Here is a 22,879-nt window from a genome sequence, read left to right as displayed (position 1 = left end):
TACTTAATGTGAAAAATTAATAAGGAACAGCAGAAGTTAAGAAAAAAACTAGTAAAACTTGGAGTTAAGTCTAAATAATTGCTAATGTATAAGAAAAATTTCTTTTTTTAATATGCAACTAAAATTCTAGGTGATGTCAATATGACAGGTTTTAATGGGGGAAAAGGGAGAGGAGAATAGGGAAGTAAAAATGTGCTAACCTATGTTTTGTTGAAGGGACTATCACTCTAGACTTTGATAGAACAATGTAAGTTAAATAATGTATGTTAGCATTGTATGCTCACCCCTAGATGACCAAAATAGTAAGTGACCTTTAAAACATATAGGTGGGCAAAAATGGACCAAAAATACCTAATCAGTTCAACAAAAGACAGGAAATGAAGAAAAAGGAACAGAAAGAAAACACGGTAAATAGAAAACAATTAGATGGCATCATCTCAGTAAATGTGAATGGCTTAAATTCCATTATTAAAAGACAGAGGCACTAAGAGTTGGGAAAACAAAACAACAACAGAAAATCCCAGGTATTTGCTGCATAGAAGATAGTCCGCTAAACAAAGGTGATACAGAAACACTGAAAATAAGGAAATGGAATACACACACACACACATAAATGTATCAGACAAAGGCTAACAAAAAAGAAGTGAAAGAGTAATAGTAATATTAGATGAAATCTAATTTAAAAGTGTAAAATTGTGCAGAGAGTGATTTCATGTTGATAGAAGACCACCAAAAACATGCCCCAGTCATAATTATCTGTCTGACAACATAACTTTGAAAAATATAAAGCAAAACCTGTTTGAAATAATGAGAAATGGACAAAACTACAGTCATATTGAGATACCTTAATGTGGCTGTCTGAGTACATTAAAAAAAAATTCAGTATGGAGAAATTGCATAATATGATTAACAAGTTTGATCATATATCACCACCACACCACCCAGTGCCCTCGAGTCAATTCCGACTGCCGACCCTTTGGTTAGCAGCCGTAGCACTTAACCACTACGCCACCAGGGTTTCCTTGATCATATATATGTATTTATATTTACATATACACATACACGTAACTTTGGATTCAACAAACAGGAAATTTCAAACACCCATACAACTTCTAATTATTGGGTCTCAACGAAAATATCAACAAATTTTAAAAAGTAGAATTGATACAGGCCATTTCTCTGATGTCAGTGCAGTAAAGTTTGTCCTTAACACAGAATATAAAAAAAAAAAATTTTTTTTTTTTTTAACCAGGAGATAAAACATTGGTACTTGACAAATTTTAAAACATTCCTTGAAATAATTCTTGGGGAATTATTGGCAAGGATTTGTAATGAGACTTTTTTTGTTGTTGTTGTTATTGTTGAGATTATCCATAGCAAAACACACCAATTCAATGATTTCTGTATGTACAATTCAGGAACATTGATTACATTCTTCGAGTTGTGGAAACACTCTCACCCTCTTTTTCTGAGTTGTTCACTCTCCCCTAAGTTTTCTATCTAATTTTTTGAGTTGCTGTTTCAGTTTCATTCCATATAGGTAGATCTTGAAAGAGCACAATGTTCAAGGCAGACATTATTTATTAGTTAAGTTAAACTGTTGTTTGGTTTTAAGAAGACTTCAGGAGATATTTTTGGTTTAAGGTTTAAAGATTATGTCACAGCAGTAATTTCAGGGTTTCATCCAGCTTCCATGGCTCCAGAAAGTCTGGAGTCCATAAGAATTTCAAATTCGATTCTGTATATTCCCCTTTTTGATCAGGATTAGTTTATAGAGTTTTTAATCAAAATGTTCAGTAATGGTAGCTAGACACCATGCAGTTCTCCTGGGCTCATGGCAAAGGAGGCAGTTGTTCAGGTAGGCAATTAACCATGCATTCCATGTCTTCCTCCTATTCCTGACTGTTTCTTCCTCTGTTGCTTCAGGGATCAGAAGATTTCTATCATGCATTCTAAATAATTCTTTATGGTATTTCTCCCAGCAGTACCTTATGCTAAATAATTGCTGTTTGTTAAAAAATATATATATATATTTTTCCTTTTTTATGAGAAGTTTATAGTATCTGAAGAAAAATATCCATTTTTTTCTTTTACTCCTCATGTGTTTAATGTCAATCTAAGAACCCATTGTCAAATCCGAGGTCATGAAGATTTATCCTTATATGTCCTTCTAAGAGTTTTTAATTTTAATCTTACATTTAGGTATTTGATCTATTTTGAGTTAATTTTTATATATGGTGTGAATTAAGGGTCCAACTTCATTCTTTTCATTATGGCTATCCAACTGTCCAGCACCATTTGTTAAACAGAGTATTCTTTCCCCATTGAATGGTCTTGGCAAAAATCAGTTGAGCATAGGTATATGGTTTGTTTTTGTACTTTACACTTTATCCCATTGATCTATATGTCTGTCCGTCTGCCACTGTCTTGTTTACTGTTGTTTTTCAATAGTAAGTTGGAGATCAGAAAACATGAGTCCTCCAACTTTTTTCTTCTTCAGGATTGTTTTAGCTATTCTGGGTCCCTTGCAAATCCATATGAATTTTAGAATCAGCTTGCCACTACCTACAAAGAAGCCAGCTGGGATTCTACTGGGAATTGCATTGAATCTTTAGATCAGTTTAGGAAGTATTACCCTCTTAACAAGAGTAAGTCTTCCAATCCATGAACATAGAATTTTTTTCCCTTTATTTAGATCTTCTTTAATTTCTTTCAACAGTGTTTTATAGTTTTCAGATTAAACTCTGCACTTCCTTTGTTAAATTTATTACTAAGTACTCTCTTTTATGTTATCGTGAATGGAATTGTTTTCTTAATTTTATTTTTAATTTTTCATTACTGTCTAATCTTTACTGATAGATTACTATTTAATATACTCAGTTATTTTTGTGGATGGATATTGTATTTTTTTCCTACAACCTTGCTGAACTTGTTTATTTTAATATTTTTTTAATGGGTTCTTTAGGATTTTCTATATACAAAATTGTGTCATCTGCAAATATAGTTTCACTTATTCCTTTCCAAGCTGGATGCCTGTTATTTCTTTTTCTTGCCTAATTGCCCTAACTAGAACCTCTAGTGCAATATTGAATAGAAGTGTGGAAGATGGACGTTCTTGTCTTGTTCCTGACTTAGGGGAACAGTCAGGAACACCATTAGCTTTCACCATTAATGATGTTTGCCCTTTTTGTAGATGCCCTTTATCAGGTTGAGTAAGTTTCCTTCTAGTTTGTTCTGTTTAGGTGAAAGATTAGGTTATCGGCTTGAGATTTTTTTCCTGTTTAATATAGGCATCTACAGCTATAAATTTCCCTTTCAGCACTGCTTTAGCAGCATCCCATAAATTTTTGTATGCCATGTCTTTATTTTCATTCATCTCGAAGTATTTTCTAATTTCCTTTTTGATTTCTTCTATGACCCATTGGTTTTTTTATGAGTATTTTGTTTCATGTATACCTATTTGTGAGTTTTCGAAATTTTTTTCTGTTATTGATTTCTCATTGCATTCAGTTGTGGCTGGACACCATACTGTGTATTTGTTGCTTAAGTTCTTTGGTTTTCTTGCTGATCTTCTGTCTAATTATCGTATCCATCACTGAAAGTGGGGTATTGAAATCTCCAGCTATTATTGTTGGATTGTTTATTCTCCCTTCATTTCTGTTAGTTTTTTCTTCATGTATTTTGGTGCTCTGTTGTTAGGTGTATATATGTGTATTATTGTAATATCTTCCTGATAATTTACCCTTCTGTCAATATCAAATGTTCCTCTTTGTTTCTGATAACATTTTTTTGTTTTGTTTTATTTTAAAGTCTGTTTTATCTGACATTAGTATAGTCTCTCCAAATTTCTTAACAGCTTTCTTCTGGTGTATATCTTTCTGTCTTTTCACTTTCAATCTATTTGAATCTACAGGGTATCTCCTATAAATAGTATATAATCAGATCTTGTTTTTTAATCCAGTCAGACAATCTCTGCCTTTTGATTGTAGTCTTTAATCCACTGACGTTTAACGTTGTTATTGATGTAGTTGGATTTACATCTGCCCTTTTAATTTCTTTAATTTTATTATTATTAGTTATTTACTTAATTGTTGGTCTAAGGCATGCTGTGTACATCCTAGCTAATCAGAATTAGCTTCAGATTAAAAAAATACAGACTTAATTGCAGTGAGATACAGCAATGTTACTACTATGTAGTTATACTCCCTCTTCCCCCATAATTATTTTTTAAATTTAGAAAAAAAAACCTTTTTTTTCCATTTGTCTGTTCATTTCTGAGATATGTGACTCTTCTTTGTGTGGGTGTGTGTGTGTTCCCTACCCTTAAATGCCTGTAAGATTTTCTGGTATATCCTTATAATTTCCTCTTCTGCTTGAGCTAGCATAAATGGATCTCCATTTCTCTGGAGTGTTGGAGATCTGTTTATGCTAACTCAAGAAAGAGGGAAGTCTTTAATCATCCAAAATAAGATTTGCTAATGGATGTATAATATCGTAATGTGTACCATAATTTAATAACATCTCTTCTAGCTTTAAAAACAGTGCTCTCTAAGTATAAATGATCTTCATACTTTGTTCTGCACTTTCTAGGTTTCCTTCACTGTACTTGCATTAATTTTGCATTCATAAAAAATACAATTTTTAAAATGAGAATACTAAATGCTATTTTTATAGGTTTATTTTTCCCATTGTTTTATCAGGGGTGACAAACACATACCTTTTGGGTACCTGACAGCCATCCCTTGCATATCACACATAGCACACTTGTTCTGGGCAGCTTTTACCAGTAATCGGAGTTAGCATTGCCTGCGTCATATTACTGTGCTCATAATAATAGAGATGTGCTCATGGTAAAATTAATTTTCCACAATAAAACTTTTAAAGATATATCAAGTATTTGGGAGTCAATTATCTGAGCATTTTATGTGTTTGATCAGGTTCTCAGATATTTAACACTGATAGTGATTTGAAAGAAAGTGCCCAGAGTGATTCAGTACTGCTGACATGTGGAAAGTGTGATGAGAAGAAACACCATAGTGTCACTCAGGCCACTCAGACGAGTCCAGATGTTTCTTGGCCTTCTCAGGACTTTACTAGGGAACAGGTAATGGGAAAACAAATTCAGTCTTACTCAGTTTTAGCAATTAAAATAAGTATTAAGATATGAAATAGTTAACATATTATTTACTCACTTATTTAAATAATGCTTATTGAACACTTGTTATGTGCCCAGTAATGGTGCTAGATGCTGTAGGTACTGTGTTGAACAAGATAGGGACATTCCCAGTCTTCATAGAGGATGTAGTCTAGTAGGAAAATAGAGGATTAAATGTGGTGATTCTGTGACAGGAGGAGCACAGGAGGGTCTAACCCAGTGTCTGGAAGATAGGGAGGCTTCCTATGGGATATATTAATTTTAAAGTCTTATTTTTAAGTATTGTAATATTTGGGAAAATATTTCAAAATAAAGAGTAACTTTAGTACCTCCTAAGTGCGTGCAGTGGTTACAGCACTTGGCTCCTAACCAAAAGGTTGGTGGTTTGGACCTACCACCCACTTGATGGGAGAAAGATGTAGCAGTCTGCTTCCATAGAGATTACAGCCTTGGGAATCCTATGAGGCAGTTGTACTCTGTCCTGTAGGGTCACTATAAGTCAGAATCGACTTGACGGCAATGGGCTTAACCTCTTGTAGTGCTGTCAATGTTTTTGTGTACTTTGCTCTGAGGATCTTTTCCATTTCTTTTTTTTTTAAACAATTACAAGTTAGTATATGTGCTTTTTTTTTTTTTTTTGCTTAGCATTGTTTAACAAATATTTTTCCATAATGCTACAGTTTTTTTCATATTTATTTTTAATGGTCAAGTAGTATGGATATGGATGTACTGACATCTCTCAATCCTTTATTTTACATTTGTTGACTTTTAAATTGCTTCTAATTTTTTGCCATTATATATGAAGTTGTTCAACAGAGTTTTATTTCCTTATGATGGAACCACAGAGTGCATTCATTCATTCTTCTGTTCAACAAGGATTAAGTTGGTGCCAATTCTGAGCTAGGTATACAAAGTTGAACAGTATACCGTCTCTATCTGTTGAGGAGCTAACTATCTAAAGGGAAGAGCAGGAGTGTGCAATTGGTGGTCACAATATACTGTGTCAAGTGGTGTAATAGAGATTGGGGAAGTATAGGGAAATACCTAACTTGCTCTGTAGGGCAGAATTCTTAAGCTGGAACTAAAAGTAGTCCGAGACCTCATGGAAATTGAATGCAAATATTTTAATGTATCCGTAATTGCATATTTTAGGGGAGAAGGTCCTTAGCTTTTATCATGTCTGCACCTAAAGATTACAGCTGAGGGTACTGAGAGAATAAAATACTTGAACTGAGTCTTAAAGGAGGGGTCATCTGGATGAAAATGTGAGTCTGGAGCTCAGGAGAAAGGTTTGTGCTGAATCAGGCTATATAATACAGTTAGAGCCATGGACTAGATGAGATCACCCCAGAGAGTAACAAGAGAAGACTGACAATTATGGAATCTGATAGAATATGAGAATTTAAATGTGTTTAGTTAAGGAGCCAACTGAAGAAAAGATGGAGAGGCTGTAAGCAGAGCAGGTAAAACATCAAAGAGCTGTGGCATAAACACCAAACAGAGCCTCAGGAAGGAGGGGCGAAGAGAACAATGTCTAAAGGCACAAAGAGGTCCAGGGAAATTAAAATTAGGTAAAGTAACTACTAAAAAACAAAAACAAAAACAAACTCGTTGCTGTCAAGTCGATTCCGACTCATAGTGTCCCTATAGGACAGAGAAGAACTCCCCCCTAGGGTTTCCAAGGAGCGCCTGGTAGATTTGAACTGCTGACCATTTTTGGTTAGCAGCCATAGCTCTTATCCCTTCTGCCACCAGGGTTTCCAAAGTAACTACTAGATTTGGAAATTAGGAGCTAATTATTGTTTTGAATTGCTGAATTAAAGCTGATGAACATTTTTGTGGACATAAGCATTTCCATATAGCTTTCTAAAGTAATTTTCAGTTTAATTGGACCCTCCCCAGCACTGGATATTTTTATTATCTTAAGCGTCATGCTTTTGGATACTATATAAGTAAGTAGTCTATAAATATTTTCTAAAAATGATTAAGTTTTCTTATTTTCCAAATTTCGTATTTCAGCTCATGGAGGAGAATGAATTTCTTAAACAGGAACTGGCTAAAGCTAAAATGGCCCTTGCAGAGGCTCACTTGGAAAAAGATGCTCTTCTATACCATATAAAGAAGACGACAGTTGAATAGCAGGAATGGCAATCAAGAACTCAAATTATAGCTCTGGCGTAGGAAGATTATATTTATAACATGGTGTTATCAATTAATGGAAGGCTTTCCTTTTCATGAAAAGACAGTAGAATGAAACGGAATGTGGTGAAGTGACTATTCCAAAACCAGTTTAGAAAGTATTAGGTACAAACATTACAGTCTTTTGGTTGTTGGGTTTTTTAGGGTTTAACCCTCTTTTAAACTGGTGTGGCCTGGGAAGTCAGTACATACTGTAATATAATTACATGCCTAATGAAAAGAAGATGTCATTTCCTAATTTTGATAGCATTATAGGCATTTTTTAAAAAGAGAAATGAAAACTATTGTGTTCACACTGATTGCTGAATTTATTTCTCACTATTTGTTAATAAGTTTCTATTATTTACAAAGATTCAAATGCTTTTAGAGCTCATGTAAAATAAAAAGAGGATTACATTTTAAATGTTATTAAAATAATGTACTTAAATCTATATTTAATTACTGTAAAAAGACCAATCAAATTAATAAATTATGTAATTACTGGATTTGCACACTTGGGAAAATCATCACCCTACTAAATTTATGAAGTAGCTTGAAAATGTGAAAAAAAAAAAAATCATTTTAAATGGTGGGTAAACTGCATAGGTTGAAGCTATAATTTTCAACATAAAAATGGTACAAATGTGAAAATAAAAAGCACAAACTGTAAAAAAGCAAAATATTAGAGTATATGGATGGCCAAGTGATTCTAAGTGTATTACTTATACATTCCTTTCAACATTTACTATTAGAGATAAAAGAGTAATTTAACTATCCTGCTAAATTTGGCAGAATTTGTAACTATATAAACTTTAGTTAGTACCATTTATATTATTTCTTTACCTTCATCTTTCCTCCTCAAACGGGAATGTTTTCAGAGAATTTTCTTTTCACACACATAAAACAATTTCATACCATTCTTGTAGTATCAAATTAGGTGGGTGTTTGCACATACTGAATTTATAAAGCTAGCTTTGATTAATGCTCTGTGATATATGTACAATCTTCTATAATAGGAATAATTGGTAAAGTTTGAATTCTGTTTTCTAGGGATTGTTAAAGTTGGAAATAACATAAGAGAATCTCAGTCATGTATCATGAAATAAAAGTACATGAGTGTTAAATAGGCTTTTAAAGATTTAAAATATATTTCTGATAGATTTAAACTAAGTGGGCTGTATTTTAAAATTCACATTCATAAACAATATATCCAAGATAGAACATGAAACAGATTATTATTTCATTAAGATACTTGAAAATTCTAAACTCATTGAGACATTTTATGGTGCTTTGCTTGTTTGGCATGACTTATAATAGCCTTCCCTCTATCTCAGTACTTGGGGAAAAGTACATATTTTATTTACAGTAAGTGTTGCAGTGATTTTAATTTTATTTAAAACAACACTGGCTTTTTTTTTTTTTTTCCTATTATATCCATTTGTATTGACATTATTTAGAAAAACAGGTACTTTCTTGGGAGCTGAGGATACAGCAAAGAACAAATTTTACCTCTGTATTTTTTTAAAAAATGTTAAATCATGTCCATCTAGAACGATATAATAGCCTTAGTTTAAATGCAAAGGTCAATATAATTAAAGATTCAAAATGTATAGCGTATGTCTTTCATAGAGTACCTTTGACTTGTATATATATATTCAACTAATCCAGTCTCTGTGATGGAAAAGCAGGATTGAAGGGACATTAACTTCTTCGGACTGACGGTGTTTCTCGGGATTGCCTTTTGTTTTATATAAATTTCAGTTTTATCTATGGTTTATTATAATTGTTTACTGTTACAGAAAATGAATGTTTTCCTTACTCCTTTTAAATGTATTTGGCCTTCCAAGAAAATCATATAAACAGTGGAGATGATGAGTAATATAGAGCTGAGCATTCTACTTGCTTTGCTGGATTTTTTTTTTAATTCATAAGAAGTTCTATTTTTATAAAGATATAAATTCCTAAAGCACTTCGACAAACATTATCTCATAATTTGCATAACAAATCTAGGAGGTAGGTATTAAGCTTGTTTTAGAAGTTAAAACAAATACCCTTAGACTCAGAAAAGACAAGTGTCTCGACTAAAATCACAATTAGTAACCTGGTCTTTGACTTAAAACCCAGTTATATGCATTTATTTTAGCTTCATCTTAATGTCACAGATTTTTTTTTTTTTTTGTAGAAGGATTCACGTAATGTCTTTTATCTGTTCCTTTAAAAATTAATAGTGTGTGTGTATGTGTGTGGTAGTATGTGTATGTGTTATTCGAACACTTAAAAATGGGGGGACAGTTTTTGCTGAAGTTAATCCCAAATTTTTAGTAGTATAAGAAATACAGGAATAAATCTATATTAAGTTTATCAGGGTTTTTTCATTGGCTGTAAATTAGAAATTTATCACATCTTGAAATTTTCTTTGCTAAAATCTGACAGAAGGTGGTAGTGATCAGGGAGAAATGTAATCATGTTTTGCTCTTTTATTTCATATGTTGCCAAAAACATGGTTTTGGTATCTCCTATTTTTTGTTTTGTTTTCTCATCCTATCCTACTTTAAAAGACCACCATGTGCCACTAGTTGTGATGAGATGCTATTTTTATTTAAGCAAGGTAAGAATGGCTATGTGTGACTAAAGGCAAATATGTGTGGAAAAATTAAACAGAAACTCCTCTCTGGGTTTTTATTATTGTTGCTCTTATTCAATGTTTGTCAATACAAAGTGTTCTGATGTCCTCTTTAATAAGTTTTTATTAACCTGCAGCCTAATCAGCACATCTTCATATCTCAGTGAATTCAGTCTCCTAAACTAGTAACACAGAACTCATCTTAGCCACCTTTCTCTTCCTCACCTTCTCCCCATAACCAGTCCATCGCCGAGTCCTCAATTTTCCCTATTTCTCCCAGATGTCTGATCTAGGCTGCCATCAGCATCTTTCACTTACATTACTGCAGTTGCCTCCTAAATGGTCTTTTTGCAGCTCCTCTGGCCCCCCTTGGATTTGTTCTCCATACTGCAGGCAGAATGATCTTTTTCAAAGTGCAATTTTAATCAAGCTGACCCACCTACCCCCACTCTCACCCTTACCTAAAACACTTTAGTGGCTTTTCATTGCCTTTATAATAAAAACAAAAATATTTTATATAACCTATGAGGTCACATATGTTAGGGTCACTGTCTACTTCATATAGTAATTCTGAGCATTAAATGAATTCATGTCTCAAAAGACTAAAACAGTGGCTGGTATATCACCTGTAAACAAAACAGTGGCTGGTATATCACCTGTAAAGCACTTAATAGAGGTTAGCTATTATTACTACTACTCAGCCTCATTTTGCACAATGGTTTACTTTGTGTTCTACCTTCATTGCCCTTCTTTCAGTATCAGGAATAAGTGAGGGCTAAAGTGTTCCATGCTTTTTCCACTATAGGACCCTTGTTAATGATGTTCCTTTGGCTTGAAATACTTTGCCCTCCTCATTGCCTAGTTAATTCCTACTTGTCTTTTACATCGCAGCTCATTCATTACTCTCTCAAGGAAGCACTCCCAAATTTCTTTGACAGAGTTATGACCCCCTAGTATACCTTCTTTCATGACCACATACCTCTCCTTAGCATTTAACACCATTGTAATTTTATATATATTTGTTTGACTAATGGCAGACTCACTAGATTGTGAACTCCATGAGGACAGGAACTGTGTCTTTGTTGTTGTCTTTGTTCAATTTTGTATTCCCTATGCCTAATACAGTGCCTGGCACATAGGAGGTGCTCAATAAATTGTTGAAAGAATAAAATGAATGGATGAAATATCAAGGATTTTTTCAGGTATTGAATGGTGGGGTGGGGAGATTAGAATGCTCGTCCTCTCAGTTGGATCAAAGTATTTGAATCCATAGCGGAAACAAAGGTGGGAGGTGGGGCAATTTGCCATACTGTGTTCTAAAAAAATTTGAATATCTGAGCTGCTAGTTGATTTGTCACAATCACAAAACAAAAAATTAATATATCGCTTCATGTACTGCTACAGTGCCAGAATCTCATCTGGATTTGATTGTAACATACGGTGTTGTGCCTGTCAAGATCTGCCAGTCTTAATGGCTAAACAGGATGGAGATAAGTCCAAAAGAATAGGAGCTGAAGTAGTTTCTCTTTGGAAATTGACTGATACCCGGGATAAATTTCAGTTGTGCCTAATTCCTTAAAGTGCAATCTCATTTTAGCTTGCACCTAGAGGTACTATGGAAAGTTTTTTTTTTTTTTAACTGTGTTTCAGTTTCTTCTAAGCTATGTAAAATACCAAAAGTTGGAATTACATAGGATAGAGAAACACTAAAACAACAACAACAACAAAAATCCAGTTGCCATCAAGTCAATTCCAACTCATGGCGACCCTATTGTGTTTCAGAGTAGAACTGTACTCCATAGGGGTTTTTTTTTTTTTTTTAAGGCTGTGACCTTTCAGAAACAGATTGCTAGGCATTTTAACTGAGGAGCCTCTGGGTGAGTTCAAACTGCCAACCTTTCAGTTAGTAGTCAAGCGCTTAACCATTTATGTCACCCAGGGATTTCTAAAGAAGTAGTGATGTAGAAAAAACTGATTTCTTCATTAAATTATAATACTTGATAAATTGTTTTTTGGTGTCTGAGGTGCAAAATTTAAGATGTCATGAAGCAGAGATGTTGAGCATTTATAAACCATTAGATATTAGCTAGTGGAGGGAAATTCATGTTAGTGTTCGAATCTTGAAAATCTGTGTAGTCTTAGCAGGTTTGAGGATTTGAAACATTTTTTAGAGAAAAAATTTAAGAAATATGAAATCACTTTATCTTTGAATTGTAAAATGAAATGGAATGCATAAACATCAATATCCTAGACCTTAGTGAGCTGATATGAATTGGTATTGGCCATTTTAAATCAAACAATGATATGGTCTACTATGCCAAGAATGAGGACTAGAAGAGGAATAGCTTTGCGTTCATCATCAAAAAGAACATTTTAAGATCTATCCTGAAGTACAACACTGTCAATGATAGGGTAATATCCATATGCCTACAAGGAAGACCAGTTAATATGACTATTATTCAAATTTATGCACCAACCACTAAAGCCAAAAATAAATTGAAGATTTTTATCAAATTCTGCAGTCTGAAACTGATCAAACATGCAGTCCGGATGCATTGATAATTACTGGTGATTGGGATGTGAAAGCTGGAAATGGAAAAGAATTGGCAGTTGGAAAATATGGTCTTGGTGATGGAAATGATGCTGGAGATTGCATGATAGAATTTTGCAAGACCAATGACTCCTTCATTGCAAATACCTTTTTTCAACACCATAAACAGAAACTATACACATGGACTTCACCAGATGGGAAATACAGGAATCAAATTGACTACATCTGTGGGAAGAGATGATGGAAAAGCTAAATTTTGTCAGCCAGAACAAGGCCAGCGGCTGACTGTGGAGCAGATCATTGATTGCTCATATGCAAGTTTGAGATGAAACTGAAGAAATTTAGAACAAGTCCACGAGAGTCAAAGTACTATGTTGAGTATACTCCACCTGGATTTAGAGACCATCTCAAGAATAGATTTGACACATTAAACACTAATGACCAAAGACCAGAAGAGTCTTCACACATGAAGAAAGCAAGAGGCCATTAAAAAGGACATGAGAGAAAGAAAAGACCAAAATGGCTGTCAGAAGCGACTCTGAAAGTTGCTCTTGAACAGAGAGTAGCTAAAGTGGACAGAAGAAATGATGAAGATCTGAACAAAAGATTTCAAAAGGTGGCTCAAGAAAACAAAGTATTATAATGACACGTGCAAAGACCTGGAGTTAGAAAACCAAAATGAAAGAAAATGCTCGGCATTTCTCAAGATGAAAGAACTGAAGAAAAACTTCAAGCCTTGAGTTGCAATATTGAAGGGTTCTATGGGGAAAATATTAAGCAACGCAGGAAGCATCAAAAGAAGTTGGAAGGAATACACAGAGTCACTATACCAAAAAGAACTGGTCAGCGTTCAACCATTTCAGGGAGTAGCATATGATCAGGAGCTCATGATACTGAAGGAAGAGGTCCAAGCTGCACTGAAGCCATCCTTGAAAAACAAGGCTCCAGGAATTTACAGAATACCAATTGAGATGTTTCAACAAAGGGATGCAGCGCTGGAAGTGCTCACTCATCTACGCCAAGAAATTTGGAAGACAGCGACCTCGCCAGCCGACTGGAAGAACTCCATATTTATGCCTATTCCAAAGAAAGATGATCTACTCAAATGCAGAAATTATCAAACAATACCATTGATATCAGATGCAAATAAAATTTTGCTGAAAATCATTCAAAAGCGGCTGCAGCAGTGCATCAACAGGGAACTGCCAGAAATTCAAGCTGGATTCAGAAGGGGATGTGGAACCAGGGATATCATTGTTGACGTCAGATGGTTCCTGGCTGAAAGCAGAGAACACCTGAAAGATGTTTACTTGTGTTTTATTGACTCTGCAAAGGATTGGACTGTGTGGTTCATAAAAAATTATTAATAACATTGCAAAGATTGGGAATTCTGGAATTGTGATCATGAGGAACCTGTACATAGATCAAGAGGCAGTCATTCAAACCAAACAAGGGGATACTTTGTGGTTTAAAGTCAGGTAAGGTGTGTGTAAGGGTTGTATCCTTTCACCATACTTATCTGTATGTTGAGCAAATAATCCAAGAAGTTTGTCTTAGTTATCTAGTGCTGCTATAACAAATGCCACAAGTGGATGGCTTTAACAAAGAGAAATTTATTCACTTACAGTGTAGTAGACTACAAGTCCAAATTCAGGGTGTCAGCTCCAAGGGAAAGCTTTTTCTGTCAGCTCTGGAGAAAGGTCCTTGTCGTTAATCTTCCCCTGGTCTGGGAGCATCTCAGCACAGGAGCCTCAGGCCCAAAGGACGTGCTCTGCTTCCAGCACTGCTTTCTTGGTGGTATGAGGTCCCGCACTCTGCTTGCTTCTGTTTTCCTTTTATCTCTTGTAAGATAAAAGGTGGTGCAGGCCATATCCCAAGGAAACTCCCTTTACACTGGGTCAGGGATGTGACCTGAGCGAGGGTGTTAAATCCCACCCTAATCCTCTTTAATCACAAGCAGAGATTATGATTTATAACACATAGGAAAAATCACAAAATAGAGGACACACAATACTGGGAATTGACACATTTTGGGGGACACAATTCAATCCATGACAAAGCTGGACTATATGAAGAAGAACAGAGCACCAGGATTGGAGGAAGACATTAACAACCTGTGTTATGCAGATAACACAACCTTGCTTGCTGAAAGTGAAGAGGACATGAAGCACTTAACTGATGAAGATCAAAGACTACCGCCTTCAGTATGGATTACACCTCAACATAAAACAAAAGCCCTGACAACTGAACTAACAAGCAGCATCATGATAAACAGTGAAATTGGAAGTTGTCAAGGATTTCATTTCACTTGGATCCACGATCAACACCCATGGAAGCAGCAGTCAAGAAATCAAAAGATACACTGCACGGGGCAAATCTGCTGCCAAGGACCTCTTTAAAGTGTTGAAAAGTAAAGATGTCACCTTGAAGACTAAGGTGCACCTGACGAAAGCCACGGTGTTTTCAATTGCCTCATATGCATGCAAAAGCTGTATGATGAATAAGGAAGACTGAAGAAGAACTGAAGCCTTTGAATTCTGGTGTTGGTGAAGAATACTGAATATACCATGGACTGCCAGAAGAACAAACAAGTCTGTCTTGGAGGAAGTACAGCTAAAATTCCCCTTAGAAACAAGGATGGCAAGACTGCATCTCACATACTTTGGACATGTTATCAGGAGAGGCCAGTCCCTGGAGAAGGACATTATGTTTGGTAAAGTGGAGGGTCATTGAAAAAGAGGAAGACCCTCAAACGGATTGACACAGTGACTGCAACAATGGGCTCAAGCATAACAATTAAGAGAATGGCACAGGACCGGTCAGTGTTTCGTTCTATTGTACATAGGGTCAGTATGAGTCGGAACTGACTGGACGGCACCTAACAACAATGACAACATTTTTATGTATTATAAAACATATGCAACAATATTTTGGTCCTAGAAGCACTTGTTTCATTATTCAAAAGTCAATTCATTATTCATAATTAATACTCAAATGTTTGGAAAGCAAAATTCCTTGTATTCTTGACTCTTCACTGTTTATGTGAAGAAATACCTGAGTGTTAGAGTGGCTAGGGGAGTACAGTGAGGTGATTAACCTTCCTCTTATTTAGCAGAAGCATTTCTGTTCATATGACAACCCAAGTACTGAATCATGAAGGTTATCAAGATTAAGTGAATTTTTTTTAAGTAAGCAGATGAATAAAGGTTTTAATAAGTATAGAACAGAAATATCCCTGAAGGATATTGGTGAAATAAATTTATAGGAATATGATGAAAGTCCTTATTTTATAATATTTAAAGTTATTTCAACTAAAATGGATACATAGTATAATCAGAGCAAGGCCTTATAAAAGTAAAACTATAGGGTTGCTATGAGTCAGAATCAGCTTGACTGCAGTGGGTTTCGTTTTGGTTTTATAATAACAATTTGAAATGTATTGAACAAAATTCAACACATCAAGCACTTAAGAACTGTAATAAAGAATTTACTTGATGTGTATATCATTTGAGCTAAAACTAAAGGAAAAACTTGGCATATGCAGAAATTCTTCAACTTAATATGCAACAAATTGGCAGAGGCAGAAATCCTTCAATAAATGATGTGACCATCAAGGCTGGGGATTATCTATGAAGATTCAAATTTGGTACAAAAAGTGAGTCAGAACACTCACTGCTATTGGAGACACAGTATAGCAATAGTGTTGAGGCAACTTAGGATTTTGTTTGATTTCAATATATTTTAGTAGAGTCTTATTAGGTTATCATAGCTATGGTATCATATTTGGTGCTTTCTTAACGCATTTATTTTTACTCTCCATTCCTTGCAATTGAACAGAATTTTTTTTTTAAGTAAACTATACAAAAACTCGAGTTTTGAAGGCAAAAAAGTTCTCAAGAGGGTCACAGAATAAGCAAATTAAGCAGCTTTTTATATCATTTCTATAAATTTCCAGAATTTAAGGCATTCCCATATTGTAATATCAATATAAAAACATGCCAAAACAACAACATGCTATATTAATAAAAACTTTTTATGTGGCAGGCACAGGGTTCTGTGTTGGAATACGAGTTACCACTGCATCTGCTCAACAATTTCAGTCTAAGCAAAGGAGACCAAGAAGGAATAACAGGAGAGTGTGGTGCCCTGGAAACAAGTAAAGAATGTGTATAAGAAGGAGGGAATGATTGGCTATGTCAAAAATTCAAACAGGTAAAAAACAAAGACTGAGAATTGACAATTAGGTTTCACAGTATGGAGCTGATTGGTGAGCAGTTTCAGCGGGCTACCCATTTAAAAAAAAATACTTGGTTGCAGTGGGGCTCAAGAGAGAATAAAGAAATATTGGAAAGCCTGAACATAAGACAGCTCTTTCAAGGAGTTTTCCATTAAAAGGTAGGCTAACCATGTAATTTACAATTCAAATTGAAACACATTTGAAAGGGCACTGTTAATAATTAAACCAAGATTTATTTAATTAATAATCAAGGGTAAACTAGAACTGTCATGACAAACTGGAATAAATGTTGGGTTTGTGAAGCAAAGGAGAGATGGCTGTGACTGAAAGAGAAGTAGGATAAAAAGTGTTGGTTTGTTCCTTTTTTTTTTTTTTTTGCAGTAAAATTCCAAGTCTTATATTTGGCAACAATTGGTAATGATTTTAATTTTTTTGATCAGTCAGATACATTTCCACATTCTTGGTCCCACACAGTTCTCTTTTATCATAATCAAATTATCTATATAAAATATAAGTGGTAATAACACCAGGATCTGAAGCAAACAATGCATGTGGTCAGCACACACTGGTTCTATATATTTTCAGAAATACTTCAGTACACAAAAGAAGGGTGCAATGTTAAGGAAATGACACAATGTTGGTGGCTTGTCTAATGGAGAATCCAGTGTCTTTTCAGGAAACAAGATATTCAAAAGTTGCTCCCAAATTTCTAATAACAACTCTCTAAATATGAACATTTCCATTTGATACAAATATACAAATTTAAAATAATTGTGTAGTTCAGAGTGGCCTACCATTTTTAGAATGTTTATGTGCCAGAAAATATACAGTCAATTAAAAAATACCAGAGAGATGGGGACAAAAGACTCTAGATCTGTACAGCAAAAGTGAATATCACTCCAATAGGTAGCAAGTCATGGAGAAAGTGGCATTCTTGGAAACCAGCAGCACTGAAAGATGGCGGATCACAAATCTGGTGATGAGGGATAAGATGTACAAAACCATTAAAACACATTCCCATTAAGTCAATTCCGACTCATAGCGACCCTATAGGACAGAGTAGAACTGTCCCATAGAGTTTCCAAGGAGCACCTCGTGGATTTGAACTGCCAAATTTTTGGTAGCCTCCGTAGCACTTAACCACTATGCCACCAGGGTTTCCTAAGATGTATAGTAAGGCCCATTTTCTCTGGCATCATATTCAAAAGCAAAAGGAGGAAAGTTGATCTGTTCTGGAGATATGGCAAGAAAATAGCTGGTGGAGGCTGTCCACATGGTGGATTTTGTCCTTCAGTCCTGAGACAGAAAAGGTGGTGAAAAACTGTGTTGACACCTTTGAATGAAATGTTGGATGAACAAAATACACAGCCCTCAAATTCCTTTTGTACTTGATATCACCATTGTAGAGTTTCTTCAGGAAATCAGAATCTAGGTGATTATATTTGCTGGTTAATATGTGAAAATATACTAATACATATTCCTTCACAGCAGTGGGATCCATTACATGGATAAAATACAGGAGCACCTTGTCCATATCTATTTGCAGAAATGTTTCTTCCAACTACCACCATCACTGTGTGACCACAGTTACAACACCTGTTTGGTATAAGGCTTTTAGAGAAGCAGTGTCAGATCCTCAGATCTCGCTTGACATAACTAGCGATTATAATTTCTTTGATGCTGCTTCTGTAGGGCTGCCTCTGATAACTGTCCCTGAAGGATCAATCTTCTTTGCCTATCAATATCTCCTTCCATTCAAGCAAAAACATGAGCGCCAATGAAAGAGATCAATTCCCAAGCCCTCATTCTCGGTTTTCCTCTGGAGCACCAGGTTTTTCACTTACCCTAATCTGCCACTCAGGTACCACAGGCTCCCCTTCTAGGCATCTCCAATATCTGCAGGAAGGTACGGCAATGACTGACTCTCCTCCTTCAATGACCTTGGGAAATACAGAGGTAGCAGCTTTTGGTAGGTAGCCTCTTCAAGTTCAGAGTTCAGCAAATACTACTTTTTCAATGGTCTCCCCGTGAATCTCTAGCAATCTTAAAGTATGAAGTGCTAAAGGATAACCTTGTTTTGCAGAATTGATGACACAGAATCCAACAGAAGACAGCAACCATTCTTTTGCCAACTGAAGCACACTTCTGTAGCAGCTGTACAGGGAACAGCAGCTGTACACTGCTCTTGAACTTAAGTACCACTGTGTGAATGATGAACTGGGCAGCTAGATTAAATTCTTTCATCAATTTTGCTTCATCTGTCTGACAACCTTTAAGTTTCTGGAGGTCCTCCTTCAAATCAGGCCCTGTGAGGATGAAGATACTTTCTGACACAGGATTCTTATCAGCAAGACTCTCACTGCTGGTATTCACAATGGCTCTACAGTTTAGTGTGCCACATCTCCTTTCCAAAGAACCACTTTTCCATTGATAACCTTCTTATAAGGAAAAGGTGATCTAACAGTGTCTTCCTGTAATTTTTCAGCTGCAATGTCAGAAGACTCTAAATCATCTTCACATGAATCACCCCAACTTGGTAGGTATCCACATCCATAAACTGGGAAGATGCACCCAAGGGATCCATGGAATGGAAACTTCAGCTGTCTTTTCCCCGATTCCTCAGCAATTCAATATTCACTGGCGATGTTAGAGCACTCCAGTGTTCCCATCTGGGCTGCAGGTGGAGTGGGTTAAGCTCCCCATAGAAGGCGGCTGAGCAGCATCCCTGGATGGCCCTTGCCAGGAATGTGGAGGGTAATGAGAGTCAAAGTCGAGGGAGGCTGGAGTGACCTGCAGCAAAAGCCCTGGGCAGTGAAATCTGTTCCTTTTTTTTTTTTTAAATAAGGGAAAAACGATGGCTAATGGGAATGATCTGGTAGAGAGGGAAAATCGTATGATGCAGGAGAAAAAGTATTTTTGGGAGCAATGTCCTTGAGTAGGTGAGGGGATGGGATATAGTGCGCAAGTGGAAGTGCTGGCTTTAGCTAGGGGCACAGATGAAGCGAAGGCAGAGAATATGGGGACAAGTGCATGTAGGCGACATCGTCTGGGAACTTGTGGAAATTTGAAGGTTTGTATTTTCTCACTGAAATAGGCATTAATTGAGTCATTAATTGGGAGTAAGAATTAGGGAGAAATTATTGTAGATTTTTAAAGAGTATGAAATAGTTTTATACGAGAAAGGGTGGAAGAACAAGATGAATTCCAAATAGATGAAGTGGAGAAATACAATATAATTGCCAAGCAATATTAGTACTTGTTATGGAACAAATTATGTCCCTCCCCCCATTGTGTGTCAACTTAGCTAGGCCCTGATTCCCAGTATTATGTGATTGTCCACCATTTTGTTATCTGATATGATTTTCCCATGTGTTGTAAATCCTACCTCTATGATGTTAATGAGGCAGGATTAGAGGCAGTTATGTTAATGAGGCAGAACTCAATCTACAAGATTCGGTTGGGTCTTAAATCAATCTCTTTTGAGATATAAAAGAAAGGCAAGTAGAGAGATGTGGGGACTTTATTACCACCAAGCAACAAGAGCCAGGAACACTCGTCCTTTGGACCAGGGTCCCTGCACTGAGAAGCTCCTAGACCAGGGGAAGATTGATGACAAGAACCTTACCCCAGAGCTGACAGAGAAAGTTTCCCCTGGAGCTGGTACCTTGAATTTGGACTTCTAGCCTCCTAAACTGTGAGAGAATAAATTCTGTTTGTTAAAGCCATCCACTTGTGGCATTTCTGTTATAGCAGCACTAGATAACTAAGACAGTACCCATTCACAGTTAGTAATCATATATTTAAAGAGAGACCAACTAACATGGCTGTGCTATTTTCTCTATCCAGCTTCCACTGTGCAGACCTAGTCATGGAGAGGGCTAAAAATTGAATTTAACCAGAATTGTTGCTCAGCCAACTACAATAAAGTGAGAACAAGGCCACAGAATTGAGGGTGTATGTAAAGGACTGATTATAATGACCATGTAAAATTTAATCTGGGTAAAGAAATTGTCAAGGATTTCATTTTACTTGGATCCACAATCTACACCCAAGGAAGCAGCAGTCAAGAAATCAAATGACCTATTGCATTGGGCAAATCTTCTGCAAAAAGTGTTCAAAAGCAAAGATGTCACTCTGAAGACTAAGGTGCTCCTGACCCAAGTATTTTCAGTTGCCTCATATGCATACAAAAGCTGGACAATGAATAAAAAAGACCAAAGAAGAATTGATGCCTTTGAGTTATGATGTTGGCGAAGAATACTGTATATACCAGAAGAACGACCAAATCTGTCTTGGAAGAAGTACAGCCAGAATGCTCCTTAGAAGCGAGGCTGGTGAGGCTGGCGAGACTTTGTCTTACATACTTTGGACATGTTATCAGGAGGGATCAGTCCTTGGAGAAGGACATCATGCTTGGTAATGTAGAGAGTCACTGAAAAAGAGGAAGACCCTCAAAGAGATGGATTGACACTGTGGCTGCAACACTAGGCTCAAAGAACAACATTTGTGAGGATGGTGCAGGACTGGGCAGTGTTTCTTTCTGTTGTACATAGGATTGTTATGAGTTGAAAGCGACTTGACAGCATCTACCAACAACAACAGACGGAGAAGTAAGGACACAGGGGCACAGAGACAATGAAAAGATAGGATCAATAACTGTAGATCCCAGTTGGGCTGCAGGGTCTTTGGAGTTGAGATTCTAAAAAGGAAGTAGAGATTGGAGAATGGGATGTTTGAATTGAGATTATGCAGGAGTTGTAATTAATGGTTATGAAAGATCTAGAATGACTTTAGGAATGAGTAGCTGAGAAAAGGTGAAGGACAATGTCACTGGAGGAGAAGAGACCAAGGAGCAAAAAGGCCAGGGTGTTGGAAGGGTTATCAGTATGGATCTTAAAGTATCCAAGGATAATGACAGGAGGAATGTTACAAAGAATAACAATGAGCCAGGAGCTAAAATCTTCAAGGACTGAGGGGGAGTAAAATGGGGGTTGAAAGAGGACTTCAACAAGGGTGGGTAGTGGGTGGTGTCATCTGATTGTATGAGATTCATTGATGACAGTGTTTGTGAGAGAAGGGAGGGAAAATGTTTCGCAAACATCAATGAAGTACAAGAAACACACCTACCCTTCCTATAGGCCCTGTGATACGAATGATGTGGGAAGAAATACTGCCACCACTTGAGACAGCTGCAGGACAAGCAGGACTCCTAAGGGAGAGACAGGTTTCAGTTAGAGGAAGTAAGTAAAGGCGGTATTTAGAGAAGACCTTAAGGAAATTGTGGTTTTTTTTAAACTGACCTTGAGGTCCAGAGAGCACAATGGAAAGGGTTTGGGTGCTGGGGAGGGATGGGAGATGGGATCAGGAAAGGTGATGTAGGGAACAGCGTAAGGATTAATGGCTGGAGAATGAGGAATATGTGAGACAATGAATTCTGATGACTGACATAGTGATCAAGGGTATGATGAAATTTGTTCTTTTGATCCCAGAGATGAGGATGAATGGTGGCAAGCCTAAGAGTTTTAGGAGGAGGAGAAATGGAGTCTTGTCAGGGTCACATATAATTTAGGACCTCCCATTTGATTTTTTGCTAATGGATGATAGATGATGTATGGAGGCTTACAGAGGATGACCTTATTCCAAACACATGGACTCTTGAATTCTTCATAGCAATTATCAGTATGCAAAATGATCTTGTATGTTTACTTATCTGTTTAGATGTTATCTTTATTCCCCAATAGAACATGCAGTCTTTGAGGACAAGTTTATTGGCTGTCCTCTTCATTGTTATAGCACAGTGACTAGAACCTAGCTTGGCACATAGCACTCAAAACTATTTGTTATTCACTACATCTAGATTCCATTTCCTCGAATCTACCAATGGTCTCAAATCCATTAATAACTTTCTGAAGACCTTAATGCTTCAATTAAACCCTGTCCCCCACCCCCAGTATCTCCAACCTCTCACTATTTATTAGATAATTTTTATCAGCGTTCGAACATAGTATCTCCCATCTTAAAAAAACAACCTTCTCTTGAGCTTTCATCTCTCTCCAGCTACTGCTCCAAACTCCTTTATGGCCAGACTTCTCAAAAGAGTTGCCTAAAACAAACTGTCTCCATTTCCTCACTTTC

General features: G+C 36.2%; 1 protein-coding gene and 1 pseudogene across 1 annotated transcript in view; one reads left to right on the top strand and one right to left on the bottom strand.

Moving 5' to 3' along the window:
- Window positions 1-8,996, top strand: part of BLTP3B (bridge-like lipid transfer protein family member 3B) — a 113,369-nt gene extending 104,373 nt beyond the window's left edge. Inside the window, exons 20-21 of the mRNA XM_049884140.1 lie at window positions 4,938-5,104; window positions 7,175-8,996. Of these exons, the coding sequence (XP_049740097.1) occupies window positions 4,938-5,104; window positions 7,175-7,294 (287 nt within the window). The 3' untranslated portion in view covers window positions 7,295-8,996. The remainder of the gene's footprint in view (window positions 1-4,937; window positions 5,105-7,174) is intronic.
- An 8,583-nt stretch (window positions 8,997-17,579) lies between these two features.
- LOC126075925 (ganglioside-induced differentiation-associated protein 2-like) lies at window positions 17,580-19,328 on the bottom strand (annotated as a pseudogene).
- Between the last annotated feature and the right edge of the window lie 3,551 nt (window positions 19,329-22,879).

The sequence above is a fragment of the Elephas maximus genome, chromosome 4, assembly GCF_024166365.1.
Source record: "Elephas maximus indicus isolate mEleMax1 chromosome 4, mEleMax1 primary haplotype, whole genome shotgun sequence".
Lineage (NCBI taxonomy): Eukaryota > Metazoa > Chordata > Mammalia > Proboscidea > Elephantidae > Elephas > Elephas maximus.
The sequence above is the reverse complement of the archived record's forward strand: the minus strand, read 5'-3'. Positions and strand labels throughout refer to the sequence as shown.